Raw genomic sequence first — 10,062 nt, 5'->3', positions numbered from 1 at the left:
CAGGTTTTTACTAGTGCTGGGCAACGATTACAATTTTTAATCGCGATTAATCGCATGATTTTTTTGCGATTAATCGCGATTCAACAATGAATTAAAAAGTAGTGTATTGCGCACTTTTATTTTAAAAGTACTGCTATATGAAGAATAGTGCAATAACATTTAGTTAATAAACACTTTAAACAAATAAGGTTATTTTTAACAGCAGTATTCCCTTTACACAGTAGCAGTTAAAATACAGTTATGATGATTCTGATAATAGATATTCAGTGTTTTTTTATTTTTATGTTTGTTAAATTCTCAGTAGCGATAACTAGATGATATGCTTATTATACATATTCCAAACAAAAACACTTTAAAAACTCTAAAAAAATTATTTAAATGAATCATTTATTTTTTGGTATTTTGGTCAGACACATATTCAACGCTGATTACCGTAATATGTGTGGTATTTGTTATAAATGTACGTTGGTACATAGAGGGTGATAAGAAGCTGTACCTGGAGGGACTTAGGACCCAGGGGAATGAAGGTGAAGGAAACAGGAAGAGACGGAAGAGACGCCACACAAACAGCTGTTCACCGCTCGCTGCCGGCTGGTTCTTGTGTTAAAAATGTCCACTTAATAATAAAAAAATTAACTGCGTTAACGCGCAATAAGTGGAAGCGAAGGAGTTCAAGTATCTCGGGGTCTTGTTCACGAGTGAGGGTAAGATGGAGCGGGAGATCGACAGACGGATCGGTGCAGCTGCAGCAGTAAAGTAGGCGCTGCACCGGACCGTCTTGGTGAAGAGGGAGCTGAGCCGGAAGGCAAAGCTCTCAATCTACGACTCGGTCTACGTTCCTACCCTCACCTATGGTCACGAACTCTGGGTCGTGACCGAAAGGACTAGGTCGCGGCTACAAGCGGCCGAAATGAGTTTCCTCCGTAGGGTGGCCGGGCTCAGCCTTAGAGATAGGGTAAGGAGCTCGGTCATCAGGAGGGAGCTTGGAGTCGAGCCGCTACTCCTTCGCGTCGAAAGGAGTCAGCTGAGGTGGTTAGGGCATCTAATTAGGATGCCTCCTGGACGCCTCCCACTGGAGGTTTTCCAGGCACGTCCAACTGGGAAGAGACCCCGGGGAAGACCCAGAACACGCTGGAGAGATTACATCTCCCAGCTGGCCTGGGAACGCCTCGGGATCCCCCAGAATGAGCTGGAACATGTTGCCGGTGAGAGGGAGGTCTGGGTCGGCCTGCTTGACCTGCTGCCACCGCGACCCGACCCCGGATAAGCAGAGGAAAATGGATGGATGGAACGCGCGATAAAACAATTGTCGGCGTTAATTAATTAATGCGTTAACGCGATAATAATGCGTTAACTTGCCCAGCACTAATAATAACATTTTATTATTATTATATTTATACCTTTATTTAACCAGCTAAATCTCATCAAGAGTTAATCTAACCAAGACATCAGCAATAGGATGTTTAAAAAAATACACAAAACTTTAACATGTGTAAATAAAAAAAACGTACAGTATTTCAGATTTAACGTTTAAAACACAAAAAAACAAGAAAAGGGAATAAGAAGGAAGAAGTTAAACTGGTGTTTGAATGTCAGGTTGTTCCTCAAAGAGGCAGTAAAAGCTCGTTCACTGAGCTTCACTGAGAGGAGGAGCAACTGTGAGAGAGGAGAGCTGCTGAGTCACTTCTCCTGAAGTGAAAGTGAAAGTTAGTCTGAGCGACAGCAGAGCTGCAGTCGAGACAAGTCTCTCTGTTTCTCTCCAAAGAAACATTCAACTGAATCCAGCAGCTTCTTCTCAACAACAGAGTCTCCGACAAACTCTGGTGAGTTCACTGTTCTACAGAGAAACTCAACATTTGGTCAAAAGTGAGTTCAAACCAGGATCCATAACAAAGAACAAAGTAGCAGCAGATAAGCTAGGCCTGCTAGAAGCTAACTAGCCTAGCTGCTGCTCCCTTTGGATTGTCCAAACACAGAGAACAGCATCTGATGTAATGTGTGGATGTATTTATTGAGTATAGAGGAACAACATTGATGTGTTATAACTTACATAACTGTTCTGTACTTTGGTAAACATCCTTGAACTGTAAAGCCTTTCCTCTAAACGTCTCTGTCTCTGTAGTTCCTGCTGTCTGTCTTTGTGAGGAAGTTCAGCTGATAATATTTACTGTGTTTCAACTCAAACACTTCAGCTCGACTCAGACAGGAAGTTCACCTCACATTCAACCTGAGGTCCAAACATGTCAGTAAATAGTAATGTGTTCAATATAAAAGTGGAATTAAAAATGATTCGGCTCCTTACAAATGATATAAATTCACTCTGATAATATATAAGCAGCAGGGTAGCAGTATTATTATTTAATATGTGATGTGACAGTGATGGAGGATCACTCTGTGTGTTTAAATTCTATTTAGTGAGCACCTTTCTAAAGTACTCAAACCCTCTTCTGTAATGTTCCTCTACAGTAGGCGTCTCCAGGACACATTCCACCATGATGACACACAGAGACACACAATGTGAAAACAATACCTGACACACACTGTTGCTGCTGCTGAAGATGTGATAACAGTTTGTTTTCTCACACTTGTTGTCCTCAGAGTGTAGATATGTCTGCTGCCAGCTGTCTGCTGACTGAAGATCAGTTTCTGTGCTCCATCTGTCTGGATGTGTTGACTGATCCAGTCACCATACCATGTGGACACAACTTCTGTAAAGCCTGCATCACTCAACACTGGAACGTTAATGTCCCGTTTCAGTGTCCCAACTGTAAAAAGCTTTTCTACACCAGACCTGAGCTGCAGGTCAACACTTTCATCTCTGAGATGGCTGCTCAGTTCAGACAGTCAGCTCAACAGAAAGCCAGCAGCTCAGAGCAACAAGAGTCCAAACCAGGAGAAGTTCCCTGTGACGTCTGCACTGGAACCAAACTGAAGGCCCTGAAGTCCTGCCTGGTGTGTCTGGCCTCCTACTGTGAGACTCACCTGGAGCCTCATCTGACAATGTCAGGCCTGAAAAGACATCAGCTGATCGACCCTGTGGAGAACCTGGAAGACAGGATGTGTACGAAGCACGATAAACCTCTGGAGCTGTTCTGTAAGACCGACCAGATGTGTGTCTGCATGCTCTGCACTGTTTTAGACCACAAGACACACGAGTTTGTTCCTCTGGAAGAAGAATATGAAGGAAAGAAGGCCGAGCTGGGGAAGACTGAGACTGAAATCCAGCAGATGATCCAGAAGAGACGAGTGAAGATTCAGGAGATCAAACACTCAGTGGAGCTCAGTGAGGAAGATGCAGACAGAGAGATAGCAGATGGTGTTCAGGTCTTCACCGCTCTGAAGGAGTCTGTTGAGAGAAGCCAGGCCGAGCTCATCGACACGATCAAAGAGAAGCAGAGAAAGACAGAGAAACAGGCTGAAGGCTTCATCAAAGAGCTGGAACAGGAAATCTCTGAGCTGAAGAAGAGAAGCACTGAGGTGGTTCAGCTCTCACACTCTGAAGACCACCTCCACCTCCTCCAGAGCTTCACGACCCTGAACACTGCTCCAGCCACCAAGAACTGGACAGGAGTCAGAGTCAGTCCACCTTCACATGAGGGGACTGTGGTGAGAGCTGTGAACCAGCTGGAGGAGACGCTCAGTAAACACATGAAGAAGCTGTTTGAGGCCGAGCTGAAGAGGGTCCAGCAGTCTGCAGTGGATGTGACACTTGATCCTGATACAGCATATCCTGCTCTCATCCTGTCTGATGATGGAAAACAAGTTAAACATGGTGACGTTAAGAAGAATCTACCAGACAATCCAGAGAGATTTGATACTCGTGCTATTGTTTTAGCAAAGCAGAGTTTCTCTTCAGGAAGATTTTACTTTGAGGTTCAGGTTAAAGGGAAGACTAAGTGGTCTTTAGGAGTGGTCAGAGAGTCAATCAACAGGAAGGGATTCATCACACGGACTCCTCAGAATGATTACTGGACGATATGGTTGATTAATGAGAATCAGTACTCTGCTCTTACTGACCCTCCAGTCCGTCTCTCTCTGAAGTCTCAGCCTCAGAAGGTGGGGGTGTTTGTGGATTATGAGGAGGGTCTGGTCTCCTTCTATGACGTTGATGCTGCAGCTCTTATCTACTCCTTTACTGGCTGCTGCTTCACTGAGAAACTCTACCCAGTCTTTAGTCCTGGTCTTAATGCTGGTGGTAAAAACTCTGCTCCTCTGATCATCTCTCCTGTCAATCACACTGAGTAGAACAAACACTTGATCTTCTACAGAGAGACTCTTTCACTTAATGTAACAAATCTATATTATTGGTGATTTACGGTGTAAACTTTATTGATTTTGATGTTTTGTTTCTATTTGTCTGTAAATGTATTTCTACTCCAACACACAGACATTAAGCCACTGATTGATATTATATAATGTCGTCTAATTCATTCTAATAACTGCATAACCTGCCTTCAAGACTGTTGAATCATCAACAACAATGTACTCAGGAATAAGAAGCATTTATATAATACATTATGATTACTGACACACATTATTGGATAAAGTCATGTACCACTTATTCTTTAGTTTAATAAAAGGTGTTTCAGGATTTTAGTTTTCATCATTTCTGAATCAACAGCAGCATCAAGAGGTCTCTGTCTGCTGTGTTTTTAGGGGTCAATAAAAGATGAATTATTTATTCATATTTGTAAAAAATGAATCAACAAAATCTAATAATAAAACATTCAGCTGCTGTGACCAGAGAAGAAGAGTTTAGTATCGTGTTATTAGTATTTCATACAGTCGTCCTCTCTGCAGAATGTTTTATAGCCGGAACAAAGTGAACAAATCCTCAAGGGAATAAAAACAAAGAGACTTTGAACTGGATTTGTATTTTGAGATACTTTATGTATTTGCACTTTATGCTACTTTTTACTAGCGGTGTAACGGATCACAGATCGATCCGTGATATTTATCTGCGTTAACGCGCGATAAAATAATTGTCGGCGTTAATTAATGAATGCGTTAACGCGTTATTATCGCGTTAACTTGCCCAGCACTAGTTTTTACATTTGTGACAAACGTAAACCAAACACTTACCTATCACCCAATTATTAATGAATAATAAATAACAGTGAGAGCTCAAATATAATGTATGTGAATGTAAATATGCATAAAAGATACTCAAATTAAAAACTACATGCATCCACATCCACGTGTGTAGGGGTTTCATAAGACAGACCTTTCTCTTATGTCCACACACACACACACACACACACACACACACACACACACTAATATTAAAGATGCTTTCCCATCAGGTTGTCAAGATATCTGTTGCCAGGACACCAGAAGGCTGGATATGATGTTTACTGGAGGGAAACACAGACTGGTCACAGCTGGACTTGTGTGTGTCTTTCAATGTGGGAAAGAAAAGTGGTGAAATGATAAACCAGGTGCCAGATGAATAGAAGGTGAAGCTGCATACTCTGGTAGCTCTGATGTATATGTATAGAGATATAGATATTTATACATGTATAGATATATATACTGATGTTTGACACATATCTGGGCCTTCCTGCTCTGTGCGTTGTTTACATTAGCAGCTTGAGACGTGAGGATCTTGACTTGAGCGACGGCGTCTTCGACCCGATGCTTTACACTCAGCTAATATTTGAGTTTTTAGCTCATAAAAAGCTGAATCGGCGTCACTGCATTCCGGCCAAAGCGCTCCGACTACAAATTAAAAGCAGAACGCTTCTGATCCCAAAACACCGTCCCGTTCCTAAAGATTCTACAAATTAAAAGATCAGGTTTTTACTAGTGCTGGGCAACGATTAAAGTTTTTAATCGCGATTAATCGCATGATTTTTTTGCGATTAATCTCGATTCAATAATGAATTCAAAAGTAGTGTATTGCGCACTTTTATTTTAAAAGTACTGCTATATGAACAAAAGTGCAATAACATTTAGTTAATAAACACTTTAAACAAATAAGGTTATTTTTAACAGCAGTATTCCCTTTACACAGTAGCAGTTAAAATACAGTTATGATGATTCTGATAATAGATATTCAGTGTTTTTTTATTTTTACGTTTGTTAAATTCTCAGTAGCGATAACTAAATGATATGCTTATTATACATATTCCAAACAAAAACACTTTAAAAACTCTTAAATAATTATTTAAATGAATCATTTCTTTTTTGGTATTTTGGTCAGACACATATTCAACGCTGATTACCGTAATATGTGTGGTATTTGTTATAAATGTACGTTGGTACATAGAAGGTGATAAGAAGCTGTACCTGGAGGGACTTAGGACCCAGGGGAATGTAGGTGAAGGAAACAGGAAGAGACGCCACACAAACAGCTGTTCACCGCTCGCTGCCGGCTGGTTCTTGTGTTAAAAATGTCCGCTTAATAATAAAAAATAAACTGCGTTAACGCGTGATAAAACAATTGTCGGCGTTAATTAATGAATGCGTTAACTTGCCCAGCACTAATAATAACATTTTATTATTATTATATTTATACCTTTATTTAACCAGCTAAATCTCATCAAGAGTTAATCTAACCAAGACATCAGCAATAGGATGTTTAAAAAAATACACAAAACTTTAAAATGTGTAAATAAAAAACGTACAGTATTTCAGATTTAACGTTTAAAACACAAAAAAACAAGAAAAGGGAATAAGAAGGAAGAAGTTAAACTGGTGTTTGAATGTCAGGGTGTTCCTCAAAGAGGCAGTAAAAGCTCGTTCACAGAGCTTCACTGAGAGGAGGAGCAACTGTGAGAGAGGAGAGCTGCTGAGTCACTTCTCCTGAAGTGAAAGTGAAAGTTAGTCTGAGCGACAGCAGAGCTGCAGTCGAGACAAGTCTCTCTGTTTCTCTCCAAAGAAACATTCAACTGAATCCAGCAGCTTCTTCTCAACAACAGAGTCTCCGACAAACTCTGGTGAGTTCACTGTTCTACAGAGAAACTCAACATTTGGTCAAAAGTGAGTTCAAACCAGGATCCATAACAAAGAACAAAGTAGCAGCAGATAAGCTAGGCCTGCTAGAAGCTAACTAGCCTAGCTGCTGCTCCCTTTGGATTGTCCAAACACAGAGAACAGCATCTGATGTAATGTGTGGATGTATTTATTGAGTATAGAGGAACAACATTGATGTGTTATAACTTACATAACTGTTCTGTACTTTGGTAAACATCCTTGAACTGTAAAGCCTTTCCTCTAAACGTCTCTGTCTCTGTAGTTCCTGCTGTCTGTCTTTGTGAGGAAGTTCAGCTGATAATATTTACTGTGTTTCAACTCAAACACTTCAGCTCGACTCAGACAGGAAGTTCACCTCACATTCAACCTGAGGTCCAAACATGTCAGTAAATAGTAATGTGTTCAATATAAAAGTGGAATTAAAATGATTAGGCTCCTTACAAATGATATAAATTCACTCTGATAATATATAAGCAGCAGGGTAGCAGTATTATTATTTAATATGTGACGTGACAGTGATGGAGGATCACTCTGTGTGTTTAAATTCTATTTAGTGAGCACCTTTCTAAAGTACTCAAACCCTCTTCTGTAATGTTCCTCTACAGTAGGTGTCTCCAGGACACATTCTACCATGATGACACACAGAGACACACAATGTGAAAACAATACCTGACACACACTGTTGCTGCTGCTGAAGATGTGATAACAGTTTGTTTTCTCACACTTGTTGTCCTCAGAGTGTAGATATGTCTGCTGCCAGCTGTCTGCTGACTGAAGATCAGTTTCTGTGCTCCATCTGTCTGGATGTGTTGACTGATCCAGTCACCATACCATGTGGACACAACTTCTGTAAAGCCTGCATCACTCAACACTGGAACGTTAATGTCCCGTTTCAGTGTCCCAACTGTAAAAAGCTTTTCTACACCAGACCTGAGCTGCAGGTCAACACTTTCATCTCTGAGATGGCTGCTCAGTTCAGACAGTCAGCTCAACAGAAAGCCAGCAGCTCAGAGCAACAAGAGTCCAAACCAGGAGAAGTTCCCTGTGACGTCTGCACTGGAACCAAACTGAAGGCCCTGAAGTCCTGCCTGGTGTGTCTGGCCTCCTACTGTGAGACTCACCTGGAGCCTCATCTGACAATGTCAGGCCTGAAAAGACATCAGCTGATCGACCCTGTGGAGAACCTGGAAGACAGGATGTGTACGAAGCACGATAAACCTCTGGAGCTGTTCTGTAAGACCGACCAGATGTGTGTCTGCATGCTCTGCACTGTTTTAGACCACAAGACACACGAGTTTGTTCCTCTGGAAGAAGAATATGAAGGAAAGAAGGCCGAGCTGGGGAAGACTGAGACTGAAATCCAGCAGATGATCCAGAAGAGACGAGTGAAGATTCAGGAGATCAAACACTCAGTGGAGCTCAGTGAGGAAGATGCAGACAGAGAGATAGCAGATGGTGTTCAGGTCTTCACCGCTCTGAAGGAGTCTGTTGAGAGAAGCCAGGCCGAGCTCATCGACACGATCAAAGAGAAGCAGAGACAGACAGAGAAACAGGCTGAAGGCTTCATCAAAGAGCTGGAACAGGAAATCTCTGAGCTGAAGAAGAGAAGCACTGAGGTGGTTCAGCTCTCACACTCTGAAGACCACCTCCACCTCCTCCAGAGCTTCACGACCCTGAACACTGCTCCAGCCACCAAGAACTGGACAGGAGTCAGAGTCAGTCCACCTTCACATGAGGGGACTGTGGTGAGAGCTGTGAACCAGCTGGAGGAGACGCTCAGTAAACACATGAAGAAGCTGTTTGAGGCCGAGCTGAAGAGGGTCCAGCAGTCTGCAGTGGATGTGACACTTGATCCTGATACAGCATATCCTGCTCTCATCCTGTCTGATGATGGAAAACAAGTTAAACATGGTGACGTTAAGAAGAATCTACCAGACAATCCAGAGAGATTTGATACTCGTGCTATTGTTTTAGCAAAGCAGAGTTTCTCTTCAGGAAGATTTTACTTTGAGGTTCAGGTTAAAGGGAAGACTAAGTGGTCTTTAGGAGTGGTCAGAGAGTCAATCAACAGGAAGGGATTCATCACACGGACTCCTCAGAATGATTACTGGACGATATGGTTGATTAATGAGAATCAGTACTCTGCTCTTACTGACCCTCCAGTCCGTCTCTCTCTGAAGTCTCAGCCTCAGAAGGTGGGGGTGTTTGTGGATTATGAGGAGGGTCTGGTCTCCTTCTATGACGTTGATGCTGCAGCTCTTATCTACTCCTTTACTGGCTGCTGCTTCACTGAGAAACTCTACCCAGTCTTTAGTCCTGGTCTTAATGCTGGTGGTAAAAACTCTGCTCCTCTGATCATCTCTCCTGTCAATCACACTGAGTAGAACAAACACTTGATCTTCTACAGAGAGACTCTTTCACTTAATGTAACAAATCTATATTATTGGTGATTTACGGTGTAAACTTTATTGATTTTGATGTTTTGTTTCTATTTGTCTGTAAATGTATTTCTACTCCAACACACAGACATTAAGCCACTGATTGATATTATATAATGTCGTCTAATTCATTCTAATAACTGCATAACCTGCCTTCAAGACTGTTGAATCATCAACAACAATGTACTCAGGAATAAGAAGCATTTATATAATACATTATGATTACTGACACACATTATTGGATAAAGTCATGTACCACTTATTCTTTAGTTTAATAAAAGGTGTTTCAGGATTTTAGTTTTCATCATTTCTGAATCAACAGCAGCATCAAGAGGTCTCTGTCTGCTGTGTTTTTAGGGGTCAATAAAAGATGAATTATTTATTCATATTTGTAAAAAATGAATCAACAAAATCTAATAATAAAACATTCAGCTGCTGTGACCAGAGAAGAAGAGTTTAGTATCGTGTTATTAGTATTTCATACAGTCGTCCTCTCTGCAGAATGTTTTATAGCCGGAACAAAGTGAACAAATCCTCAAGGGAATAAAAACAAAGAGACTTTGAACTGGATTTGTATTTTGAGATACTTTATGTATTTGCACTTTATGCTACTTTTTACTAGCGGTGTAACGGATCACAGATCGATCCG

The 10,062-nt window shown here is 41.3% G+C and overlaps 2 protein-coding genes across 4 annotated transcripts; both read left to right on the top strand.

Annotated features, from left to right (window-relative positions):
• The first annotated feature begins 1,664 nt into the window (after nucleotides 1-1,664).
• Nucleotides 1,665-4,591, top strand: LOC142949948 (E3 ubiquitin-protein ligase TRIM21-like). 2 transcript variants are annotated; one of them, XM_076091844.1, is made up of 2 exons: nucleotides 1,665-1,823; nucleotides 2,599-4,591. In XM_076091844.1, the coding sequence occupies exon 2, from the start codon at nucleotides 2,608-2,610 to the stop codon at nucleotides 4,243-4,245; it is 1,638 nt and encodes a 545-aa protein (XP_075947959.1). In that variant the 5' UTR covers nucleotides 1,665-1,823; nucleotides 2,599-2,607; the 3' UTR covers nucleotides 4,246-4,591. The 2 variants fall into 2 exon arrangements, with proteins under 2 accessions (XP_075947959.1, XP_075947960.1); XM_076091845.1 differs by having other exon boundaries at nucleotides 1,670-1,866.
• Nucleotides 4,592-6,665: 2,074 nt separating this feature from the next.
• Nucleotides 6,666-9,705, top strand: LOC142949947 (E3 ubiquitin-protein ligase TRIM21-like). Of its 2 annotated transcripts, none has more exons than XM_076091843.1 (2): nucleotides 6,666-6,981; nucleotides 7,713-9,705. In XM_076091843.1, exon 2 carries the CDS (start codon nucleotides 7,722-7,724, stop codon nucleotides 9,357-9,359), a length of 1,638 nt encoding a protein of 545 aa, XP_075947958.1. In that variant the 5' UTR covers nucleotides 6,666-6,981; nucleotides 7,713-7,721; the 3' UTR covers nucleotides 9,360-9,705. The 2 variants fall into 2 exon arrangements, with proteins under 2 accessions (XP_075947958.1, XP_075947957.1); XM_076091842.1 differs by having other exon boundaries at nucleotides 6,668-6,938.
• Nucleotides 9,706-10,062: the final 357 nt, after the last annotated feature.

The sequence above is a fragment of the Anarhichas minor genome, unplaced genomic scaffold (genome assembly GCF_050575085.1).
Source record: "Anarhichas minor isolate MPS153535 unplaced genomic scaffold, ASM5057508v1 ptg000014l, whole genome shotgun sequence".
Classification (NCBI taxonomy): domain Eukaryota; kingdom Metazoa; phylum Chordata; class Actinopteri; order Perciformes; family Anarhichadidae; genus Anarhichas; species Anarhichas minor.
Note: the sequence above shows the minus strand (reverse complement) of the source record. Positions and strands in the feature narration are given on the sequence as shown.